Source organism: Oncorhynchus keta, chromosome 37 (assembly GCF_023373465.1).
Source record: "Oncorhynchus keta strain PuntledgeMale-10-30-2019 chromosome 37, Oket_V2, whole genome shotgun sequence".
Lineage (NCBI taxonomy): Eukaryota > Metazoa > Chordata > Actinopteri > Salmoniformes > Salmonidae > Oncorhynchus > Oncorhynchus keta.
This window is the reverse complement of record NC_068457.1, coordinates 2,272,072-2,299,275: the sequence shown is the minus strand read 5'-3', so window position 1 is coordinate 2,299,275 and position 27,204 is coordinate 2,272,072. Positions and strand designations below refer to the sequence as shown.

The 27,204-nt window shown below is 42.1% G+C and overlaps 1 protein-coding gene across 1 annotated transcript in view; it reads left to right on the top strand.

The window, feature by feature from the left end:
• Positions 1 to 27,204, top strand: part of LOC118370053 (receptor-type tyrosine-protein phosphatase T) — a 488,900-nt gene that overhangs the window by 151,227 nt on the left and 310,469 nt on the right. Inside the window, exon 3 of the mRNA XM_052498885.1 lies at positions 9,045 to 9,316. Within this exon, the coding sequence (XP_052354845.1) occupies positions 9,045 to 9,316 (272 nt within the window). The remainder of the gene's footprint in view (positions 1 to 9,044; positions 9,317 to 27,204) is intronic.

Genomic DNA, 27,204 nt, shown 5'->3' with positions numbered 1-27,204 from the left:
GCGAGGTAAGGTAAGGGAGAAGGTCTCCGGAAATGGTCTGGAGAAGAGAGGAGGGATAGGGTCAAGCGGGCAGGTTGTTGGGCGGCCCGGCCCGTCACAAGACCTTGAGATTTCATCTGGAGAGAGGGGGAGAAAGAGGTCAGAGCATAGGGTAGGGCAGTGTGAGCAGAACCAGCGGTGTGTTTGACTTAGCAACGAGGATCGGATGTCATCGAGGGAAGAGAAGATAGGATGGAAGAGGAGAGAGTAGCGGGGGAGAGAGAGCGAAGATTGGGACGGCGCGATACCATCCGAGTAGGGGCAGTGTGGGAAGTGTTGGATGAGAGCGAGAGGGAAAAGGATACAAGGTAGTGGTCGGAGACTTGGAGGGGAGTTGCAATGAGGTTAGTGGAAGAACAGCATCTAGTAAAGATGAGGTCAAGCGTATTGCCTGCCTTGTGAGTAGGGGGAGGGTGAGAGGGTGAGGTCAAAAGAGGAGAGGAGTGGAAAGAAGGAGGCAGAGAGGAATGAGTCAAAGGTAGACGTGGGGAGGTTAAAGTCGCCCAGAACTGTGAGAGGTGAGCCGTCCTCAGGAAAGGAGCTTATCAAGGCATCAAGCTCATTGATGAACTCTCCGAGGGAACCTGGAGGGCGATAAATGATAAGGATGTTAAGCTTGAAAGGGCTGGTAACTGTGACAGCATGGAATTCAAAGGAGGCAATAGACAGATGGGTAAGGGGAGAAAGAGAGAAAGACCACTTGGGAGAGATGAGGATCCCGGTGCCACCACCCCGCTGACCAGAAGCTCTCGGGGTGTGCGAGAACACGTGGGCGGACGAGGAGAGAGCAGTAGGAGTAGCAGTGTTATCTGTGGTGATCCATGTTTCCGTCAGTGCCAAGAAGTCAAGGGACTGGAGGGAGGCATAGGCTGAGATGAACTCTGCCTTGTTGGCCGCAGATTGGCAGTTCCAGAGGCTACCAGAGACCTGGAACTCCACGTGGGTCGTACGCGCTGGGACCACCAGGTTAGGGTGGTCGCGGCCACACGTGTGTGAGCGTTTGTATGGTCTGTGCAGAGAGGAGAGAACAGGGATAGACAGACACATAGTTGACAGGCTACAGAAAAGGCTACGCTAATGCAAGGAAATTGAATGACAAGCGGACTACACGTCTCGAATGTTCAGAAAGTTAAGCTTACGTAGCAAGAATCTTATTGACTAAAATGATTAAAATGATACAGTACTGCTAAAGTAGGCTAGCTGGCAGTAGCTGCGTTGTTGACACTACACTAATCAAGTCGTTCCGTTGAGTGTAATAATTCTACAGTGCTGCTATTCGGGGCTAGCTGGCTAGCTAGCAGTGTTGTTTACGTTACGTTGAGTTAAAAGAACGACAATAGCTGGCTAGCTAACCTAGGGAATCGGTCTAGACTACACAATTATCTTTGAAACAAAGACGGCTATGCAGCTAGCCACGATCAAACAAATCAAACCGCTGCACTGCAATGAAACGAAAATGTGAAACCACCTGACCGGGTTGTTGAATTCAAAACAGCAGACGTTGGCTAGCTGTTAGCAGTTAGCTGTTGGCTAGCTAGCAGAGTCTCCTACGTTAAGGACGACAAATAGCTGGCTAGCGAACCTCAGTGAATTAAGATAATCACTCCAAGGCTACACACACTAAACTACACAATTATCTTGGAAACAAAGACAGCTATGTAGCTAGTTAACACTGAACTAATCAAGTCGTACAGTTGAGTGAATAGCACTACAGTGATGCTAATCTGTGTGCGTTAGCTAGCTCCTGGGCGAATAGCAGTGAAGGCTACGTTAGGGCGACGAAATACGATAATTTAGTTATTGCTTGCTTTTCAAAAAATCGTATAACCTTGCCAGACATGTCAGCTTAGATAGTTAGCCAAGCTGGCTACTCTAACTTGATTGATAGCCTGAAATGGTTTCTTGCTATCTAGTTATGAGGTTGGGAGATTGGAAACCTACTGTGCATTCGGAAAGTATTCACACCCATTGACTTTATCCACGTTTTGTTATGTTACAGCCTTATTTAAAAATTGATAAAATTATTATTTTATCCTCATCAATCTACACACAATAACCCATAAAGACAAAGCGAAAACAGATGTTTGCTAATTTTTTTACAAATAAAAAACATAAATACCTTATTTACAGACAGGATTGTGTCGAGGCACAGATCTGAGGAAGGGTACCAACAAATGTCTGCAGCATTGAAGGTCCCTAAGAACACAGTGGCCATCATTCTTACATGGAAGAAGTTTGGAACCACCAAGACTCTTCCTAGTGCTGGCTGCCCTGCCAAACTGAGCAGTTGAGGGAGAAGGGCCTTGGTCAGGGAGGTGACCAAAAAGTCAAGGGGTCTGAATAAATTCCAAAGGCATTGTATCTAACTACACACTTAGCGGGTGTTCTGAGGCAGTCATTAAATAAAAAGTATTTTCCAGAGCAACTTTAGTAACAATGGTTTTGGGAAACAGCTTGGAGATTTATCGATGCACCTACGAAGGTTCTAACAATGAACCTAGGTTCTAAGTTGCTTTTGGGAAACCTGGCCCAGGTCAGCGGAATGGAAACAATGGACAATGCCTTTCACTTTTTTATTAATGGGCGAATGAACTCCAGGACGGCAGGATTATAAATTGATTGCATTTCATTGTTGAGACAGCTTTCACATCAATTGTTATCAGATGAGCGTTGCTTATAATTTATTTGAGGGTGTTATTAGTTTGCCTCTTCCTTTCGCACTTTGCGGCAGCAGGGTAGCCAAGTGGTTGGAGCGATGGACTAGTAACCGGAAGGTTGCAAGTTCAAATCCCTGAGCTGACAAGATACAAAATCTGTCGTTCTGCCCTTGAACAGGCAGTTATGCCACTGTTCCTAGGCCGTCATTGAAAATAAGAATTTGTTCTTAAACTGACTTGCCTAGTTAAATTTAAAAAACTCATTAGAGGCTGCTATGATCTTCCCTGGTGATTTGGCTGCTTTTAAATTAAAAAACACTCACCTTTTGAGTAGTGCTGTGCAGCAGATGTGGTTGTGAAGTGTTCAATTTGCAGAAGCCTTGCCCTGACTGGAGCAGTTGCCACCGAGTGAGGCCTCACAATTGAACCGATTTAAGGCTGTGATTTGTTCCTGGAGAAAGAGAAAATAATGCAGTCTCGGTGTGGTTTCAGAACCAAGATCTATTTTTCTTTTCTCAAACATAGTGATAAAACACCTATTTCTATGCCGGCTGATATCAACAGGTAAACATGTACTTCTTGACAAGCTTTCACAAGCATTTTGTTGTTTTTAAAAACTGACAAGACGTAAAGGAATTCTAGACTTGTATTTTATGAAACAATTATGAAAAGAACATCAATAAGAATAAGTAACTATTTGAAAATGAACACTCACCAAAATTGAACTTGTGTATTTGCCTTTCTTTTGTGCAAATGTCTAGAAACTCAATTTAATGTAACAGAGCTAAGAGTTGAATTACATCTCTTAATGGAATTGGTGTCCATGACCATGCAGATCTAAAATCATTGTTGGAATTATTAGCTATTTAAATATCCCATTAATGAAGGTAATCATTAACTGTCAACATTTGACATTAGTTGTAAACAAATACATGAATAGAACACATTGTACACACCTTCCAGAAAAATGTACACAATATCAATACCCAGGGCCAAACAAAAGACCCCCCCCCCCCTTCTCTATAATTATATGTGACTAAATGAATGACCTTTTATGCTTTTAAAAGCTTTTCCTCCCAGTTGAACTGGAAGTCAATTTCTCCTTAATACCAAAGTTGTTGTGTTTACAAGCAATACATCACTGTATTAATCAAGAGGTAAATTGAGGTTTAGAAACAGGCAGAGCTTAACTGCAAGAGGGAGGCACTGGTGTTGGCGACTCGATCAAGCTATTTGCATTCAGGCGCATTGCTGTACCAATTATTGATTTCCCACTTATCAGATTAGCTGAGGACCCCCGGGGTGTTGATCCTCACCCCTGTCTAACAGCATCATAGTATCCAGCTTCCAATAAGAGAAGGTCAACGAGGCTGTCTGGCGTGCTATTGAAAAGGCCAAGTGAAATTCCTACACTAAGCCTTTGGGCTTGTTGTCTCGCGCCCTTCGTTTTCCTCCTGTTACTATGGGATATGTGTAAAACATAGTGGATGATGCCCTATTGCTGTGATGAAGAAAGGAATGTAGTGACAAGTAGCGGGAAACTGTGAACGAATGTGTGTTGGCATTGCCCCAGATGAAGCTGGATGGCAATAATTAGGGCATGGCGAGGGGAAAGGAAGCGAATCATGCAGGACCATTACACATCGAGGACAGGGAACATATGGGGTCCACCCTGCGTGGCTCTGTGGCGTCAGCCCGCCACGGCTGCCTTTGCCGTGGAGGCGGAGTGTGAAGGGACCGGGGAATTGGGCATGTTAAATGTGTGAAATGGGCTGAGGCCCATTGGCATGGGCTGGGAATGCACTCTCCTTTCCCTGGGACCCTGGACAGGCCCCTGAGTGGGGGTGTAGCCAGGGTGTAGTAGAACAGTTCTACGGGAGAGTGGTCTGAAATCCTTTAAAACAGAAGAGGAGAAAGAGGAGGAGCTGCACTGTTTAAACCCCAGCTGCTCCACGGCTGGGCTGCTGGGTGGCAGCTGCCTGTCCCCACTCTGTCTCAGATTTACAGCTTCGCTGTTGAACCCTTTTTTCTATGTTTCCAGTGCACTGGCCTTCCGAGGGAAACTGCCGATTATTCAACTAATCTAGAACCAGGGTAAATAGGAGGCTTTAATTGTCAGGATTTTTTTTGTAATGTCCAGAACCAGATTTAACACCATCTGTAAATACACACTGTGTTCTGTCCGTTAAATAATTTTCTAACCAGCTACACGCAGCTGGTTCAGGCCAATTATATAAATCCTCTGAATTAGTCATGAGTGATCCACAGTGTTAAAAGCCTTAGACAGGTTTCTTCCTATTCATACAATTAATAACATAATTTAAAACTATAGTAGCAGGAGAGATGGTGCTATGACCAGGTCGGAAACTTGAGTAATGTTAATTTAGAATACATTTCATAGTTTAAAAAAAAGATCTAAGATAAGTATTTATCAAGGATTCTAAGATTCTAGGTAGGCAAGAGAGTTTGGAAATGGGGCGATAATTATTTAGGTCACACGGGTCATTTATGGGGGGAGTACAGTATAGGGGCCACCTTCCAGACCCTGGGGATGGATCCGGAAACCACCGTCAGGTAATAAATATGTGTTTTGAGTTTCCGCTATCAGTGGAACAACAAGCCGTAGCAAGAAAGGATCAAGCAAATCTGCCCGAGTTAACTTTTTATTCGCACATCAATCTTAAGAAAGGCATCTAGCACATCACAAATACATAAAAAAAAAGATATTCACTAGGAGGTGACTGATCTTCCATTGAGCCAAAGTCTGACACAATTTGCTTAAGCAGAGAAGGAGAGGAATTTCCACACTTCAGTGCATTTACTGTTTTCCAAAATATAGACGGATCAGCAGAGTCTGAGATAGAACATAGAATGTAGCTTGATTTAGCTTTCTTAAATGAGGAAGTGCATCTATTTCTCGATTGCCTAAAAGCTGCCAATCATTTACTGAATCAGTTTTTCTAGCCTTGGTCCAGGCCTGATTTCTCACCATAATGAGATCGGAAAGTTTTACAGAGAACCACAGATTAGTTATATTTTAAACTCTATGGCGTGTTTGTCTGCCAGAGATATACAAATATCTAGAGCCAATTCAGGGTCAGGCATGCAGCTTATAGAGGAAACCATATCCTGAAGGGACGACTCCTGTGGAGAATCAAAATGAATAAATATCCTAATTAATGAGGATCAATGTTTTTCTGTTTTGTATCTCTAATACATGCATTAGGAAAGTGACACCAAAACACCACTCGATTAAGTACTTGTGGTGGCTATTTGTAAAAATTAGAGAGAAGTTTGATGGGTTTCTTACATTAATCTGTGTAGGTTTGGAGATTAGTTTAGCGAGAAGGAGGAGATTCTACCCAAATTGGGGTATAAATATTACCACTATTGGAAATGTGTTTTTGTCATTTCAGTTGTTCGATCCTTTGGGGTGAATAAACTTGGCTTTCATAGAGTCCGTTGACTCTATGAAAGCCAAATTTGAGTCAAATATTCTTCAAATTATCAGAGGCTGCGGTAAACCAAACCAGGTTAAAGGTTCTAAGTACTCTGAAATTGTATCAACAGCATCCACCAGTACAGAAGGGGGTGGTAAATCCCTGCTACAAACAAACACTAAAACATTTTGGGGATAGTGACAGTTAGAGAACATGATTGCCACTCGGCCCACCTATGGCTATTGTCTTATCATCGCCAATTCTTATTCCTTGTCTTTATATTGCAGCAAAAGGAGCATGGACATTGAGAAAGAAGCTGTTTAAAACAGGCATGATGTTTGGTACGATATTTCTGAGCTGGTGGTGGTTGGTACTGTAGTTGCTCGAGGGCCTCTCCCCTTGCATAGCCAGTGTGGAGCTGGTCAGGAGCAATTTCGCTCTTTTTACTCACCGGTTGATTGGCTTAATGGCTGCCCATATTACTATTGATCTGAATACCCCGTGACCGATAGGCCTTTTATTTTTACTCTGCCCATTTCTCCACAGTTTTAACAGCACACCTGGGGAATAAATATGTACTTTATTGCACTTATATCCGTGTGTATGGGAGTAGGTGGGCCTCAAACCTACTATTAGAAATATATGATATTCTTATTTACAATAAAGTGAAACGGTTGACCTGATATGGATGAAAATATTCTCAAATTAAAGCTGACAGTCTGCACTTTAACCTCATAGTCATTGTATCATTTCAAATCCAAAGTGCTGGAGTACAGAGCCAAAACAACAACAAAGTTATCACTGTCCCAATACTTTTGGAGCTCACTGTACACGGGGTGCAGGGAATAAAAGTCCAAAAGTTCAAATCATTATATTAAATACAATTTCCATGAAAATTCCATAAAATATATTTTAAACAATGTTCAGATCCCTGAAACTTGTTTACCTCTGGCCATGGTTTGCTAACATTTTCATATCAACAAAATATGTCCCTTTCATAGATTTTCATGTCTCTCATGTTCATTTTGAAATTCTCTCCATATGATCCCATGGTTCTTCGACCATGTGAAACTTGTGATGACATTTAACACCCCCAGTATTTCAGGTAGACACTTCTAGAGGTTAAAAGGTGCCCTGGTTTACATTCATCATCTGTGTTCTGTGTGTGTGCACGTTTGTGTTTGTGTGAGTTTTTGTGTTTCAAATGTAATGTTTTATTAGTTGTATATACGGGATACACATGGTATACAACGTCCAATGAAATGCTTACTTGAAGGTTCATTTCACGACAATGCAACAGCAATAAGAAATAATCAAATATATGAACATGGACGTACTGTATGTGTGTGTACACTTGAGCCGGTGTGTGTGAATCTGTGAGTATATTTGTGTGCATGTGTGTGTGAGTCAGTGTGTTGGCAAGATGGGGTTGGCAAGAGTGCTGATGTAAAACGGTGGTGGCTGAGGCAAATAAGACATTTTATCAGCCTAGATTCCGGACCCAAGGTTGGGATGATTGATACTGTATCTCCTCTGTGCATAACCCATTGATGTGCTTCAGATACTTTTGGTGATGAATCGTCTGATTCCGCATGCCATCCTATGGCCCTAGCCACATTAGGAGACGCCATTTATCATTGGCGAGTTAAAAGGTTTCTGACAAAATTTGCCTAGGAAGAGGTTGTCGTTATTTCAACCCTGTCATTTACTCTCCACTGACACATTTAAGTTCTCATTTGTGTCAGGGAATTCATTATGGTTTCAAGGGGAGCTGCCCTTGCTGCTAATGTGCTAATGTTCTAGTAATTATTATTATTAGATATATTTTTTACCTTTCTTTAACTAGGCAAGTCAGTTGAGAACAAGTTCTTATTTACAATGACGGCCTACACTGACCAAACCCGGACGAAGCTGGGCCAATTGTGCTCCACCCTATGGGAGCCCCAATCACGGCCTGTTGTGATACAGCCTGGATTTGAATGGAAGCCAAGGGGCGACCCTTGATAAGTGTATCAGTTAGAATCAGGTAATCATCTGGGTCAAGTATTCAAGATAAATTACATAATTCCTTTCATGGAATGGTCTCCCGAGTTGGTCTACAGCAATTATGATTTCAAAGTGTCCGGAGACAATTTTTGCAATAACTCATCCTAATCGTCTAATTGTCACACTTGGGAAGAAAAGTCTTTATGATTCAAGCCACATGCCTTATGCCAGAACTCTCCCAGCACTATTTGCCCACTGTAGAATAGCCTACTGCCAAATGTGAGTGAAGCTATAAAACCACATACGCTCTGTATGTATGTGGGTGTATGTTGTTTTACATCAGAGTAGTGGATATATTGCAAGGCACACAAGCCAGAATATTGCCAGGGTGGACATTTGCCTGGCTTGATGTTCAGTTATCAAAGCAACATCCCTGAGAATATATCACCCCAATATATTCTTTGTTATTCCAGCAGCACGTCTTCTCACACCTATTCATCCCTCTTCCTGTCTGAATCTCACCCATTTTACACTACTTTCTATCTCTCTGCTCTCTTGCTTTCTCGTTCTTCTCTCCCTGCAGATTTCAATAATATTTTACAGTACAAGTACAATAGTTCACTGTAGCAGTAGTTGTTCCTCAGACATTCCTCATACTTCATGGGTCTGGGTTCAAATAGTGAGTTAAAATAGTATGTGTTTTCTTTCAAATACTTTTGAGCGATTGATTGAGCCTGCCTATAGTGCCAGAGGGGTGGGGCTTTCACTTTGAGCTGCACTCTGTCAAGTGCAGCTCAAGTATTTGAAAGAATACAAATAATATTTGAACTCAGGTCTGGTAGAAAACAAATCGGTCTGTTCTCGGCAGGAAATACTCCTCCTCGTCTCAGCTCACGTCTTGGTTCTTTCTCGTCCCCGATAGGTTCTTTTATGGTGGTGAACGGCTCCGGCCGGGCGTCGGGACAGAAGGCCCACCTGCTCCTGCCTACCCTGAAGGAGAACGACACCCACTGCATCGACTTCCACTATTCTCTATCCAGCCGCGAAGGCTCCAGTCCCGGGGCACTCAATGTCTACATTAAGGTGAACGGCGGCGCCCAGGGTAACCCTGTGTGGAACGCCTCTGGCTCGGTGACCGAGGGTTGGGTCAAGACCGAGCTGGCCATCAGTACCTTCTGGCCCAACTCCTATCAGGTGAGGGGAGAGCTTCAGTGTTCACACATACATATGTAGGGTGCTCATTCGGGCGCCACAATGCATTTTTTAACATAAAGACTGTATTCTTCCGTTTGCAATATGTTTAATATGTTCATCACACCAACCATAGGCATACTCAATCCACTGTTCAGAACCGGTGTGTGGTAGGCCTATTGCTGGAAATGTGATTTCTTAATAATATTTTCGTTGAGATTGATATTGCCTGTCTTACCTGTGTGATGAGGTTCGACAACTGAGTTATTTCCTAATGTAACCCAATTAGTTTATTTGCAGCCTTCTTAGCTAGCCAATAGGGTTAAGAACTTGAATATAAATTATTTTTGACTAACAGGAATTACTCATGCCCTGCCATCTATTTCTCGCCCTGAAAGTCCTCGCGTTCATTACTGCTTATTTGCCGACCTTTTTAAAACAGTTGTTCACTCCATGAACAAGATTGCATCCCCAATGGCACCTTATTCCTTATTTAGTGCACTACTTTTGACCAGGGCCCATGGCATTGGAGACACAATCCAAGTTTTAAAGGCAAAGCTGAAACACTGCAATGGTAATTAGTTCTCTCTCTAGAATATGATCAGTATGCTAATTTTCATCTGCTGGAGCTTTCCACGCAGAGGCAACCTTTGTGCACCGCAACTTTCATCCAATTTGACTGAAATGGCCCTCAATGAGTCTATTTCATTCTATTTTCAGTCCTCAACTCTCGCTGAAATGGGTCGCCAAAAATGACTTCAGTGGGGAGTTTAGTCACCCCGGCGACAATTATCTTGGCAAACCATCTCACTGCAAATGGCCAAGTTAAATAACCTTTGAGGGAAAATTATTTTAGGTCCCCACACACCTCTCTCTCTCTTATTCAATCCACTTTCACAAACACTTTCTCTCTCCCTCTATCTCTTTCACTGTCTGACTCTCTCTTACTGTCTCTCTCTGTCGCCCCTTCATCTCTTTCTCTTTCTCTGTGCAAATTAAATAAAATGTCAATAGATACATTTTTCAGTTAATGGAATTCAGTTCTTTGATGTTGAAAGTAACCTTGTAGTTTTTGAATTTTGTAAGCTTTTTGAATGGTCTTCAATGGGCAAAAACGTAGCGCAATGGTCTTCAGTGCAAAACATAATGAAAGGCCTCTGGCAGAAGTAGAATTCATATCTTATATGACCACGCTTTTCATGAACTTGAGGATATAATCATTAAGACCATTCAAAAGAGCAGGGAAATGAACAGGGGAGTATGATGTAGGAACACGTCACTTGCACAGGGTATTGCATAACTTAATTACCTTGGTGAGGCTCTAGCTAAATATTGACTTAGTCCGTAGGCTAAGGCAGGGATTTTCAAAGTTGGGTTCACAGCGAGATACTGCAGGGGGTCCGAAATTAATTCATACAATTTCGAAAAATACTTATAGGGATATTTTTATATGAAAAATATTATTTTTAAGAAACACCGCTAGCTACAACAGAATACCATCATGGATACCATGTTCATGTCTCTGCGTCCAGTATGAAGGAAGTTAGACATAGTTTCACGAGCCAATGCTAACTAGCATTAGTGCAATGACTGGAAGTCAACAGGAACAGTTTGCATGCTAGCTGTTCCTGTTCATCTGACTCTGGGGAAGTAGATAAATGGCTTCATTGCCAAAAGCTCTAACTGTCCCTTTAATATGGAGAAAATCACAGTCATTTGAGCTAATTACAGGATTTTGTCTGTATAGAAATTTCTGTGGTAGTTTTCAAGATGGAAAAACTGTTTCAGTGTCTACTTAAATTACCAAAGCCAGATAGTAAGCATAAAAAAAGATATTGAACTACAGTATATACAGTGCATAGAGTTGCAGAAAACTGCCAAGCTGTCTCTCAGCTCCATGCCAAACTGTGTAGAATTATTACATTTACAACAGAAACACGTTCTCTCCGCTGCCAAGATACCTTTCTACACTTCCTCTTCCAATGAACTGTGGGGAGGTCAAAATAATGAAACTGTCTACCAAATCTATTAATTTTGATTAAGTATACCATTATCTTTCACCTGATGCTAAGATAAGATGCAACTTATTTTTTGCTATCATATGATGGGGGTCCCTGTGTCACCGGTTTGCCTGGGTGGGGGTTCCTGGGAAAGAAGAGTTTGAAAACCCCTAGGCTAAAGCACACATTAGGTGTGACGGTAAATCGAATAACCTTTTCTGCTTTTCATATTTCATGACACTGCTTGAAAGAGTTGACCGTTTGTTCTTAGCTGTTTTAATGAACAGTCTTAAAATGGAGTTCATTGACTTTAATTGATTGCTTGTTAAATATTGGGCTTGGGTATCTCCTGAAGAATCTGACTGTGTGGTCTTAAAGGGACAGCTAAGACCCCACTCTATGTTTGATTAGACACGTAGGTTTGGCACAAAAGATAAGTGGCACAAATGAATGTTTCCTTTTAGTTTTGCGCTCCCCTGCCCAAGTTATTTGAAGCACGATGGGCCATTTAGAAAATTCAGTCTTAGTGTTTTAATAAGGATATATTTCAACAAGCGCTGAAAATATAATTGTTTCTACATAAAAGTGATACGCAAACACACTGTGTGTGACATTGGAATTTCTCTCTGCATTTCACGCACGTTTTCTATTCCAGACAATTGCCATCCAAGAAATTAAAAACCTCACTCGTCCTTTGTTCAAAGCCTCTCTGTCTGCTTTCCTCCCTCTAAAGCAGTTGGGGTGGTTGAGAATTCACACCATGTACCACTCCAATTCACACAGTGTGGCACTATGCTCTCCAAACGTTTTGTTTCTGTCACAAAAGAACCGGGCAAAAAAATGCAATAATGTCACGCACTTATTTATAGCATTTATAAAATGGTCAGATATATATTTTTAAAACAGACTAGTTCGAAAATAAGTAAAAATGTACAAATTATCCAACGGATTATGATTATTTTCTGGTGAAAAACTATTTTAATTTCGTCCAATACTTATTTGCAAATAAATTCATTGAAAATCCTACAATGTGATTTTCTGGATTTTTTTCCCTCATTTTGTCTGTCATAGTTGAAGTGTACCTATGATGAAAATTACAGGCCTCTCTCATCTTTTTAAGTGGGAGAACTTGCACAATTGGTGTCTGACTAAATACTTTTTTGCCCCACTGTATCTTGATTAACATTCCAACCGGAGAATTAGAATGACTTCGGATGAGCAATGGAATGTAGGTCCTTCATCTGTGAACGTGCCTGGTGAAAGCATGGTCCACTCATGGCTGTGGTGACTATTTCCTGTGTCAATCGACCCCCCCTTCACATTAGAGTCATCAGACAAAGTTCTATTGACTGCTGACATCTAGTGGAACGTGTAGGAAGTGAAAACTCATCCATATCTCGCTGTAATTTCAATGAGACCTTGGTTGAAGCTACTCAATACTGCCCCTGCAACCAATAAAAAGTTAATTATTGGTACGTTTTGGTCATCCTACAACCCTTTATTACCCTTGTGCTCTGACACTTTGTGTGGGTTGGGTGCAGGAATGTAGTGAACAGGTCGATTGTAGCGGTAGCCATTTTGATGGCGACGTATTTTACAGTTATTTTGACCGCGGAGGTTATCGGAATCATGGTTTCGTGCTAGAAACTGTTGTTGTGCGTCATCTCCTAATGCTCCAATACCTGATGATGGTGCTCCTGGTCAAACCTCAAAAGCTGTGCTTGCAAGCTCTCTGAGTTGTAAGATAGGCAAGCCAACGTAGGCTGCAGGGCCCAAGTAGGTAATGAAGGTGGGATACATGTTCGACAGGAACATTTGTTTAAATGGGAAACAGGTCTTCCATGCCTGTTTCAGTGAGTAGGCCAAAGTAAGCTGAACGAAGCCTATGATAGTAAGTGTTCATTCCGAGCTTGTTTGACCATGTTAGCCAGTGAGCTATCGTGTTTGCGAGTCACAGAACCACTGAATTCTAATTTCAAAGCTGTGGCAAGTTTAGCGTAGTCATTTAGCACATGTTGCTGTTGTAGACGAATGAACCTTGTCACGTGTCTATTCGTCGTTCGCTTCAACAGGTAAACTCTGTCAGAACCCGTAGCGTTCGGGAAGCCATCCAACGCGTCTTCTATGTCAGCTAGGAACGTCTCAGTATCGTTTGGCTGACCTGGAACGGGGTCAAAGGTGGGAAATTCTTCACGGGATTGTCAAGGTATTCCGCGTCAAGCGGGCGGAGAGGGTTGGCTTCATCCTGTGGGGAAAGTGGGGCCGAAAGGCCAAGAGGAGAAGCCAAGCTTTGGCTTTGTTGGCCAAGAGGTGCCATATGGCCGAGAGGAGAAGACTGAGGGACACATGATGGAGGCAATGTCTGAAACCTATCGTCTTCACTCCTTTGAGTACAGGGCTCCGGTTGCTTGGATGGGTAGTCATTCTGAAGAGTGTGACCATTCTGGAGTTCCTCCAGATGGTACCTATGGGTGGTATTCTGCTGCATTGCAGAGTCCACTTGAGCGCTTAGAGTACTGATTTTGGACACATGAGTGTCACACTTGCTCCTTTCGGTCTCAAACTTATCGGTCGTGGTTTGCAGATAGAGGTCTTGAGTACGAAGCGAGAGATTCAGTGATGATATTTCTTCCGCTTGCTTAGAAATCAGGATTTCCATCTTCATCACCCGAGTTCTCTCATCATTCATTTGGTCAGCGACTTCAATTAGTTCTGCTGATTTGTCATCCTACTTAGTCATTGCGTTCATCAATTGATTGTATTTGGTCTGCAGAATTTTGAGCAGAACTGTGTTACTTTGAGTAATGTTCAACAAAACTGCCTGCATGTCATCAAATTGCACGCTCCTATTTGTAGACAACTCAACACATTTATCTAATTTGGAGTGGACTACATCGTATCTAGTTTTGGCTAAATCGAGTTGTTCCTGGAGACAACGGTTTTGTTGAAAAGTTTGTGCTCGTTCATCGTCATAAGTATTTGCAATTACTCTTAATTGTTAAGATTTCAAACGCAGTTCCTCGACTAGCTGGAATACTATCAGTCACGGACCAGGATGTCTTGCACACAGGCAGACTAAATAACTTTTTTGCCCGCTTTGAGGACAGTACAGTGCCACTGACACGGCCTGCAACGAAAACATGCGGACTCGCCTTCACTGCAGCCGAGGTGAGTAAAACAATTAAACGTGTTAACCCTCGCAAGGCTGCAGGCCCAGACGGCATCCCCAGCCGCGCCCTCAGAGCATGCGCAGACCAGCTGGCCGGTGTGTTTACGGAAATATTCAATCAATCCCTATACCAGTCTGCTGTTCCCACATGCTTCAAGAGGGCCACCATTGTTCCTGTTCCCAAGAAAGCTAAGGTAACTGAGCTTAACGACTACCGCCCAGTAGCACTCACTTCCGTCATCATGAAGTGATTTGAGAGACTAGTCAAGGACCATATCACCTCCACCCTACCTGACACCCTAGACCCACTCCAATTTGCTTACCGCCCAAATAGGTCCACAGCCGATGCAATCTCAACCACACTGCACACTGCCCTAACCCATCTGGACAAGAGGAATACCTATGTGAGAATGCTGTTCATCGACTACAGCTCGGCATTCAACACCATAGTACCCTCCAAGCTCGTCATCAAGCTCGAGACCCTGGGTCTCGACCCCGCCCTGTGCAACTGGGTACTGGACTTCCTGATGGGCCGCCCCCAGGTGGTGAGGGTAGGCAACAACGTCTCCACCCCACTGATCCTCAACACTGGGGCCCCACAAGGGTGCGTTCTGAGCCCTCTCCTGTATTCCCTGTTCACGCACGCCTCCAACTCAATCATCAAGTTTGCGGACGACACAACAGTGGTAGGCTTGATTACCAACAACGACGAGACGGCCTACAGGGAGGAGTTGAGGGCCCTCAGAGTGTGGTGTCAGGAAAATAACCTCACACTCAACGTCAACAAAACTAAGGAGATTATTGTGGACTTCAGGAAACAGCAGAGGGAACAAACCCCCTTATCCACATCGATGGAACAGTTTTGGAGAGGGTAGTAAGTTTTAAGTTCCTCGGCATACACATCACAGACAAACTGAATTGGTCCACTCACACAGATAGCATCGTGAAGAAGGCGCAGCAGCGCCTCTTGAACCTCAGGAGGCTGAAGAAATTCGGCTTGTCACCAAAAGCACTCACAAACTTCTACAGATGCACAATCGAGAGCATCCTGGCGGGCTGTATCACCGCCTGGTACGGCAACTGCTCCGCCCACAACCGTAAGGCTCTCCAGAGGGTAGTGAGGTCTGCACAACGCATCACCGGGGGCAAACTACCTGCCCTCCAGGACACCTACACCAACCGATGTTACAGGAAGGCCATAAAGATCATCAAGGACAACAACCACCCGAGCCACTGCCTGTTCACCCCGCTATCATCCAGAAGGCGAGGTCAGTACAGGTGAATCAAAGCTGGGACCGAGAGACTGAAAAACAGCTTCTATCTCAAGGCCATCATACTGTTAAACAGCCAACACTAACATTGAGTGGCTGCTGCCAACACACTGACACTGACTCAACTCCAGCCACTTTAATAATGGGAATTGATGGGAAATGATGTAAAATATATCACTAGCCACTTTAAACAATGCTACCTAATATAATGTTTACATACCCTACATTATTCATCTCATATGCATACGTATATACTGTACTCTATATCATCTACTGCATCCTTATGCAATACATGTATCACTAGCCACTTTAACTATGCCACTTTGTTTACATACTCATCTCATATGTATATAATGTACTCGATACCATCTACCGTAGAGCCTATGCTGCTCTGTACCATCACTCATTCATATATCTTTATGTACATATTCTTTATCCCCTTACACTGTGTATAATACAGTAGTTTTGGAATTGTTAGTTAGATTACTTGTTGGTTATTACTGCATTGCCGGAACTAGAAGCACAAGCATTTCGCTACACTCGCATTAACATCTGCTAACCATGTGTATGTGACAAATAAATTTTGATTTGATTATTTGATTTGATTTGATTTGATTTGTTCTCGCTCGAGAAATTAACAATGACCGACCCCCCCAGTGTCTGAAATGCACCAGGCAGAAATAGCCCTGCTTTGGCCAAACGCTCTAATTTCTCAGATTTCTATAATTAGCTTTATCATCCCTCATAAAGAAATGTATTCGCTTTTACCCACTGACTATGTTAACGAACAACACGGAGGCGGGGAATCTTCAGCACACACACACACAATAATGCTTGTCTACCACTCCAAAAATGTGTACAATAACTTGGTATATTATGTCATCTGTTTTTCAATTTTATACAGGCTGAATCAAAATGAAAGCCTCATTCTATTTTAAATTCCTATCAGGGGACTCCAATCATGTCGTGTCATTGGCTATGCTGGATTAAGTGATATGACATGTTATTCTATAAAATAATTTCTCCATAATTAATATCACCTGATTGAGCTGATCATGTAAATGTAATTAGAGAGTCGGGCACCACAAAATAATATTTACAGAGCTGTTAACTTCCGAATAAACTCTTAAAGACCTAGTAATATTTTACATCAATAGCAGTCAATATCAATCGTCACCTTAATTCAGTCTCATCTGAAAGTTGTAAATTATTTTATCTGCATGAACCCTGGCTAACAAGTTGAATCAGCAATACAAAATTGGGTTTAATTATTTATTTACTAAATACCTAACTAATCACACAGAATTACACATGCACACAATTAATCATAACTTGATTACAAATTACGTCATAAAGGAAAACGTCCCTCGCGGGCAGAACAGATATGACAGCTTTTTACACAAAAGAAAAGGGCTTGGTTGAGTGAAAGAGCGGGAAGACTGAGGAACAAAGGGAAGAATCTGTGCTATCGTAAATACAGTACCTTATGCATTCTACATTACCGCCCATTTGGAAAAGGAAAACGCAATAAATATTTACTCTGAGCTGCGCTTCAGTAGGTTGGTGGTAGATAGAAGGCCGTGTTGCCAAACCGAGTCCTTTGTCCTTTGAAGAATGTCTCTGGTGGTCAATTGGACACGTTGTAGTAATGTCGTTGTGTGGTAGACGGGATACTCTGTCTGTTCCTTCCTAACCTGCGTTTGCAGCTGCGATTGCTAACTCAACGGCTAGGAGGTATCACTTCTGTAGTGAATAAGAGTTCAAGGTTCATAACATTCGCAACCAAAGCTCACGCTGATGTTGGCTTCGTTCTGTAGTTATTATCTGAACCATTCTTACATAGGATCGTCGTCCTACCTCCCCGGAACAGGATGTTCTATTGTCGTCAAGGGCTTATATAGGAAGGGAGAGGGGGCGTGTTTGAAAAGTTTTATAGCCCATGTCCCTTCACAGGGCGGGCCACTGATTGAGCAGCCCTATCTTATGAAAACCCACATCTCACATTTTAGAAGCTAAAATCACATTTCATCCAATCACAAACAATTTCATATTCAAACATTTAAATTTAACAACAATTCCATGTGAATCCGATAACTCTGATGCGTAAACTTTCCACTGTAGAGTTTATGTAATCTTTTCATTGATGAGAATGTCTCAGATGACAACCGAGCTGACATCATAATCATTAAGTACCACCGCATATGTTCAATTGGTCGCATTACCAGAATATAGTTAATTTCCCCCCACCTTCTGATGTTCCCCAAATCTCTATGTTAATATGGATAGGGGAGACGCTAGCGTCTCAACTGGCCAATTACCAGGGGAAATGCAGAGCGCCAGATTCAAATAAAATGCTATAAAGTTCAAACTTTCATTAAATCACACATGTAAGATACTCAATTAAAGCTACACTCGTTGGGACTCCAGCCAACATGTCAGATATTAAAAATGCTTTTCGGCGAAAGCATAAGAAGCTATTATCTGATAGCCTGCACCCATCTGCACCAGCAGTAAACAAAGGAGCTAGCATAGCAGGCGCTACACAAAACGCAGAAATAAAATATAAAACATGCATTACCTTTGACGAGCTTCTTTCGTTGGCACTCCAGTATGTCCCATAAACATCACAATTGGTCCTTTTTTTCGATTAATTCCGTCCATATATATCGAAAATGTCCATTTATAAAGCGCGTTTGATCCAGAAAAAAAACAGTTTACAAAATCCCAACGTCATTACAAAATATTTCAAAAGTTGCCTATAAACTTTGCCAAAATATTTCAAACTACTGTTGTAATACAACGTTAGGTATTTTTAAACGTTAATAATCGATCAAATTGTAGACGCGGCAATCTGTATTCAATACAGGAACAAAAAGAAACCAGCACTGCTTTTCACGTCTTGCGCAACTCACTAAAGTATCCAGACAGATAGATTAAAACTCACAAAAGTATGCAGACAGATAGATTAAAAGTAAGTTTATATTGTAATACCTCTGATAGCCAACTTTATAGCTCCTCCCACAATTTCCAAACATTATACAACTCCTAAAAAGCATGAATTATTGCGTCATTATTCATTTTACGTATGAGTCATGACTCTGTCATTGTGCTGTAGAATTTGGGAACTCTGTCTCCTGTATAATAAATTGCAAATGAGTTTATACTGGATTAAGAGTACATGTTCATTAACTGTAACATTGTTAGTTATGCTCCAATGTTCTCTCCATTTTATGCCAGCATCAGTTCTTTTAAAAATCTTGGTTCCAATAATTTATATATTTTTTAAGAGATTGTCAGTTGGATATGCTCTCTGCACATCTTCAGTATGTACCCACTGTTCCTCTTTAGTGCATTCAATGTTGTAAGTATAAGCCTCGGGTATTGAGGAGATACAATTCCAAGTCTGGAAAGTTAAATAAAACCACCCTCAGATATAGAAAGATGTAAAACTTTCCTTTTTATTCTATTAATTTTATTTGCCCATATAAATGCTTATGACCGAGTATACTTTTTTTTAATGAATGTCTTCGAAGGGGTAATTGGTATTACTGAAAATAAATACAAAAACTTTGGCAGCCATGCCATTCTAAAGAGTTTTATTCTACCTGTAAGATTTATGGGAAGATTACTATATTTAATTAAATCAGCTTTCATATTGTTGAGTAATGGAATAAAGTGATCTTTAAATATTTGTTGTGACTTATTAAGCATCCTAAGTATTTCATATTTTTCATGGTCCACTTAAAGGAATTCTGTAAATCGTGAGTTATTCTTTTTCCTATTGCCATTTTCTCAGTGTTTTCCTCATTAATTTTAGAACCTGAGAACCTGAGTATTATGAAAAGATTTTTAGTAAAGGGGGCATTGAGTTTAAAGTATTGGTTAGGCATATCAGGAGATCATCTGCAAGCAAATACATTTATTTTATATTGAAGTTTACCAATACTGTTACATTTGAGGCCTGTCTAATTATTTGTGCAATTGGATCAATTGCCATTGCAAACAGGAGGGGAGAGAGAAGACATCCCTGTCTTCTGCCCCTTTCTAAAGCAATTTCATTAGATTATGTATTATTTGTGTACATTTTTGCTTTAGGATATTTATACAATATTTTATTAACTGTATTATTTCAGCTAGATAGTTGAAAGCTTCCAAAGTGTTGAATAGAAAAGGTCATTCCAGACGATCAAAAGCGTTTTCGCACCAACAGCCATTATTGATAAATCTGTATCTTGTTTTTTTTGCGTATTGTATTAAATTGAAACTCTGTTATATTGATATGCATCAAGTCTGCTAATATTTTTGCCCATTCTATTGCTTACAAGATGTGTTATTATTTTTTCACAATTTATTAAACTAATGGGTCTATAATCATCAGGGGACTCTCCAGTTTTTCCTGTTTTTAATATAACTTAAATAATGGTTTGCAACATTGAATTAGGAAGTACTTAATTAAGTGACGTGTGTTGTCATTTGTGTCAATAGGGGGGCTACATTGTCCCAAAAAGTTGAATATAATTCTATGGGAAAGCCATCCATTCCTGGTGCTTTTCTCTGTGCACATGTTTTAACAATATCTAATATTTATTCTTGGGCTATCTCTGTTTTTAATTATTATTTGTGTCTACTGCTGGTTGCTTCAGAGTTGTTGAGTCTAAGAAGGCTATGGTTTAATTCTGATTTATATACAATTTCATAGACACTTTTACAATAGTATTACAGTAATATAATAGTATTTATGTTTTTGTATCGGCATCTTTTACAATTATAACTGGTTTAGCATGTATTTGTTTTGTGAGAGCTGGGAATCTGATAACTTAAAGCCATTGAATGCTGAAAGGAGCAGACACAGAACTGAAAATGTAATGTCAGAGACTGCAGAAAGACGGGACTGAATACCTAATGTCAGAGAACACTGAGAAGGAGAAGAGAATGTGCTGAACACTTTTCTTGAAGGAAGAGAAGGCGGAATTTAGGTGAGTAAGTGACCAGCCTTCGTTGGAAATGTAGGGACGTACCTACTGCCATGGTGGTCAAGTCATTTGGAAAATTATGACATCTTGAGTGAGAGCCGTGGCCTCCCTCTTACTGTGTGGCACAATGTTCCCCACGGTCACGGGAGCACGGCACTTGTCACAGGGCCAATGACCCCTCTGCACCCAGTGGTCTCCTTGGTCCAAAACTGCTTTTCTCCAGCAGCCAGCCTGGCAGAGGCAACAAGGTCAGACTGACAGAGAAAGAGGTGGAGGTACCCAGTCAGTTTGACAAAGGCTGTGGCATAGGCTGAGGCAGCCAGGCCAGACCAATGACAGCTGGACAGGTGTAGGAGAGGGAGGAGAGGAAGGGATTTGATAGAGATTGCAGCAGGCTGAGTGACTGAGCAAATGACATCTGTAAAAGTCTGGTCATTTAGTTGTGAAGTTAGACATGCTCAGCATGTGAGAAATAGTCATTATCCTAGGTTTGACTGAGTTGGAAACTCAGCAAAAAAAAAGAAACGTCCCTTTTTCAGGACCCTGTCTTTCAAAGATAATTCGTAAAAATCCAAATAACCACATTGTAAAGGCGTTAAGCACTGTTTCCCATGCTTGTTCAATGAACCATAAACAATTAATGAACATGCACCTGTGGAACAGTAGTTAAGACACTAACAGTTTACAGACGGTAGGCAATTAAGGTCACAGTTATGAAAACTTAGGACACTAAAGAGGCCTTTCTACTAACTCGGAAAAACACAAAAAATAAAGATGCCCGGGGTTCCTGCTCTTCTGCGTGAACATGCCTTAGGCATGCTGCAAGGATGCATGAGGACTGCAGATGTGGCCAGGGCAATAAATTGCAATGTCCGTACTGTGAGGCGCCTAAGACAGCGCTACAAAACGGACAGCTGATCATCCTCGCAGTGACAGACCACGTGTAACAACACCTGCACAGGATTGGTACATCGGAACAGCACACCTACGGGACAGGTACAGGATGTCAACAACAACTGCCCGAGTTACACCAGGAACGCACAATCCCGCCATCAGTGCTCAGACTGTCCGCAATAGTATGGGAAAGGTTGGACTGAGGGCTTGTAGGCCTGTTGTAAGGCAGGTCCTCACCAGACATCACTGGCAACAACGTCGCATATGGGCACAAACCCACTGTCGCTGGACCAGACAGGACTGGCAAAAAGTGCTCTTCACTGACGAGTTGCGGTTTTGTCTAACCAGTGGTGATGGTCAGATTCGGGTTTATCGTGGTAGGAATGAACGTTACACAGAGGCCTGTACTCTGGAGCAGGATCGATTTGGAGGTGGAGGGTCCGTCATGTTCTGGGGCATTGTGTCACAGCATCATCGGACTGAGCTTGTTGTCATTGCAGTCAATCTCAACACTGTGCGTTACCGGGAAGAGATCCTCCTACCTCATGTGGCACCTTTCTTGCAGGCTCATCCTGACATGACCCTCCAGCATGACAATGCCACCAGCCATACTGCTCGGTCTGTGCGTGATTTCCTGCAAGACAGGAATGTCAGTGTTCTGCCATGGCCAGCGAAGAGACCGTATCTCAATCCCATTTAGCACGTATGGGACCTGTTAAATCGGAGGGTGAGGACTAGGGCCATTCCTCACAGAACTGTCCGGGAACTTGCAGGTGCATTGGTGGAAGAGTGGGGTAACATCTCACAGCAATAACTGGAAAATCGGGTGCAGTCTATGAGGAGGAGATGCGCTGCAGTACTTAATGCAGCTGGTGGCCACACCAGATACTGACTGTTACTTTTGATTTTGATACCCCCCTTGTTCAGGGACACATTATTCCATTTATGTGGAACTTGTTCAGTTTATGTCTCAGTTGTTGAATCTTGTTGTGTTCATACAAATATTTACACATGGTAAGTTTGCTGAAAATAAATGCAGTTGAAAATGTGAGGGTACGTTTAGTTTAGTTTGACTATAGTTTGACTATCAGTTGTAATGGAGTGATCAGTCAGGTTTATGTGTAATGTAGTTATCAGTCAGATTTGGATGGACAGCTGGAGGCAAATTTGTGTGTTCACATCAGGGTATGATAGCGCTGAAAAAATATGGCCGTAGCCTAACCTTCCCAAGAATCCATCGAACATATAACATCTGTATCATACACGCAACAGATCAGTGTACTGTCCACACGGTCTGTTGTTTTTGTTTAATACATTTTTAATCATGTTGACAAGGGGTTCGGAACGTTACAGCTGCCTTGCTGCCCCAAACAAGTTCTTGAAGAAACTCTGCAAAGACAGGAATGTCTCCTTGGTGACAATTTTGACTTGCTGTGAGAGCAACCTAGACTCTTTAAAATAGAAGGGATTCACCCTAACCACAGGGGTTCCAGGATTACCTCCATCAACATACATTTTTTGGCACCCATCCCCAGATCTGTGCCTCGACACAATCCTGTCTCATAGCTCTACGGACAATTCCTTCGACCTCATGACTTGGTTTTTGCCCTGACATACTCTGTAAACTGTGGGACCTTACATAGACAGATGTGTGCCTTTTCAAATCATGTCTAATCGATTGAATTTAACACAGGTGGACTCCAATAAAGTTGTAGAAACATCTCAAGGATGATCAATGGAAACAGGATGCACCTGAGCTCAATTTTGAGTCTCATAGCAAAGGGTCTGAATAATTATGTAAATAAGGTATTTATGTTCTTTAATTGTAATGCATCTGCAAAAATGTCTAAAAACCTGTTTTCACTTTGCCATTATGAGGTATTGTGTGTAGATTGATTTATTATTATTTATTTTTTAATTAACTAAGCAAGTCAGTTAAGAACAAATTATTATTAACAATGATAGCCTACTGGGGAAGAGCGGGTTAACTGCCTTATTCAGAACAACTCATATTTACCTTGTCCGCTTTGTGATTTGATCCAGCAGCCTTTCAGTTACTGGCCCAACTCTCTAACAACTCGGCTACCTGCCGATGAGGGGGGGGGGATTATTTAATCCATTTTAGAAAATGGCTGTTATGTAGAAAAATGTGGGCACTGTAAATTGCAGTTTGTCCAGAACAAATCAGCATGTATCACACTTTGATGTATACGGAGGGAACGTGTCAGTATCATGCATGTCACACTCTCCTTGCTCAAAGTTGAGTAGAGATTGATTGCATCATTATTGGTCTTTTGTGTGAAGTATTGATGTGTTGAAGGTACCAAACTGTCTGTTCAAGTAGTTTGCACACATTTTGGACACTCATCTGTACAATACAAGACATGCAAGCAGTGGTCTCTTCACAGTCCCCCTTGTCCAGAACAGAGGCTTTGAAATGCACAGTATTAAATAGAGCCATGACTACATGGAACTCTTTGCCACCCCAGGTAACTCAAGCTAGCAATAAAACCAGTTTCAAAAAACATAAAAACACACTTTACTGCACAAAGGGGACTGTGAAGAGACATCCATTTTATATATATTGAATAGTATTTTGCACTGCACTATGTATTAGACCTAGATATTGTGTGTATGTACTGATATGTATGTGTGATATTTTATGTCTGTATTTCAGTCCTTGACTAATAATGTTCTTTAGTATTTCCAGGGTTGGATAGGTTAATTTCTAAAATGTAATTCATTACAGTTACTAGTTACCTGTACAAAATTATAATCAGTGATGTAACATTTGGATAACCCAAACTCAATAATATATCTGATTACATTCAGTTACTTTTAGATTACTTTCCCCTTAAGAGGCATTAGAAGAAGACACAGGATAAATCAATGTTAAGGTTTACATAGCTGGCCATGTATGGATGTCAAATTTTTCTTATGGGTTGGTTATGTAGTAACTACAGATTGCTTTTGTCTATCAAAAGTGTGAACGTTTGAGCATGTCCATTAGGACTATGGATTTTTTAAAATGAGCATGAATTATATTGAGCAATAAAAGCTCAATTTTTATTCCATAGGCTTGGATCCGCACTATGCAGCTGTTGCAAGAGCACATTTTTCACTGGCTGTCCACTGGTTTCAAAAACATTGATTGGGTTTAGATTTGTACACAGCCTTCCACAACAACCACAATCCTATTAGGTGACCTAAACGACATGAGAGCGCGGCAGTGTGGTTCACATCAATGGCCTATGTAGATATCAATAATAAGTGATATCCGTATGGCCGTAGACTATACCACTGCTGGCATCATTACCTCCAAGCGAATAGCCTACGGCCATTCTCATCGACGGGGCTGTAGTGGAGCAGGTTGAGACCTTCAAGTTCCTTGGTCTCCACATCACCAACAAACTAGAATGGTCCAAACACACCAAGACAGTTGTGAAGAGGGCACGACAATGCCTATTCCCCTTCAGGAAACTAAAAAGATTTGGCATGGGTCCTGAGATCCTCAGAAGGTTCTACAACATCGAGAGCATGGTTGCATCACTGCCTGGTACGGCAATTGCTCGGCCTCCGACCGCTAGGCACTACAGAGGGTAGTGCGTACGGCCCAGTACATCACTGGGACAAAGCTGCCTGCCATCCAGGACCTCTACACCAGGAGGTGTCAGAGGAGGACCCTAAAAATTGTCAAAGTTCCCAGCCACCCAAGTCATAGGCTGTTCTCTCTACTGCCGCATGGCAAGCGGAACCGGAGTGCCAAGTCTAGGATAAAAAGGCTTCTCAACAGTTTTTACCCCAAGCCATAAGACTCTTGAACAGGTAATCAAATGTCTACCCGAACTAGCTACCAGCTATTAGTCAGATAACCACTACTAGCGGTCATCAGCTAACCTTTAGCTCGGAAAGCTCTCGCCAGTTCGTACAACGCATTTCAAACCAGAGAATAATGCACCTATTTTTCTCTCCATATCCCCGAATTCCTACCACAAACTCTAAACCTTTTCATCTGGATCATCACAGCTAGCTAACCGCAACCCGGGTTAACTACTCCTGGCTAATGTTTCTGTCCTGGAGCTAGCACCAACTAGCCTGGGGCTAGCCCATGCTAGACCCATCTCCCGGCTCACTCCTGGGCTACAATATCCGGACCCCTTCTACTGCCGGTACGGGGCACGGAACCCCGCCGATCCTCTACGACTGGAATACAGACATAACCTGCCCGAGGATTCCAACAGGCCCCTCAGGCGCGACGCCCGCTGAAGGCCCATTCTGATAACCTGCTAGGCCTGCTAGCTACTTGGAACCCTACCTCCAGGACTGGTCTATCGACGTCACCGCACAAAGAGGCAAAAACAGACTTACTCCCATCGCGACGTCCCCCAAAGGCTAACTTGCTAGCCCTGGTCTACTAACTGCAAGCTTGCCTGCTCCAGTCTGTTAACTGCTAGCCCCTGGTAACTGCTTGCTTGCTAAAACGGTCTGCTAACTGCTTGCTTGCTAACCCGGTCTGCTAACTGCTAGCTTGTTTTGCCCCGGCCTACTAACTGTTAGCATCGGGATGCTAACTGTCTGAATCGCCGTGGACCCATATGTTCGATTGGCTATGCATGCCTCTCTCTAATATCAATATGCCTCATCCATTACTGTCCTGGTTAGTGATTACTGTCTTATTTCACTGTAGAGCCTCTAGCCCTGCTCGATATGCCTTAACCAACCATATTATCCCACCTCATACATATGCGATGACATCACATGGTTTAAACGTCTCTAGAGACTATATCTCTCTCATCATTACTCAATGCCTAGGCTTAACTCCAATGTACTCACATCCTACCTTACCTTTATCTGTACACTACGCCTTGAATCTATGCTATCGTGCCCAGAAACCTGCTCCTTTTACTCTCTGTTCCGAACGTGCTAGACGGCCAGTTCGTATAGCCTTTAGCCGTACCCTTATCCTACTTCTCCTCTGTTCCTCTGGTGATGTAGAGGTTAATCCAGGCCCTGCAGTGCCTAGCTCCACTCCCACTCCCCAGGTGCTCTCATTTTTTTTACTTCTGTAACCGTAAAAGACTTGGTTTTATGGTAACATTAGAAGCCTACTCCCTTAGTTTGTTTTACTCACTACTCACTGTCTTAGCCATGTCTGAATCCTGGCTTAGGAAAACCACCAAAAACCTTGAAATCTCCATTGCTAACTATAACATTTTCCGCCAAGATAGAACTGGGGGCGGTGTTGCAATCTACTGCAAAGATAACCTGCAGAGTTCTGTATTACTATCCAAGTCTGTACCCAAACAATTCGAGCTTCTACTTCTAAAAATGCACCTTTCAAGAAACAAGTCTCTCACTGTTGCCGCCTGCTATAGACCTCCCTCTGACCCCAGCTGTGCCCTCGATACCATACTGTATGTGAATTGATTGCCCCCCCATCTATCTTCTGAGCTCGTGCTATTAGGTGACCTAAACTGGGACATGCTTAACACCCCAGTCATCATACAATCCAAGCTTGATGCCCTCAATCTCATACAAATTATCAATGAACATACCAGGTACAACTCCAAATCCGTAAACACGG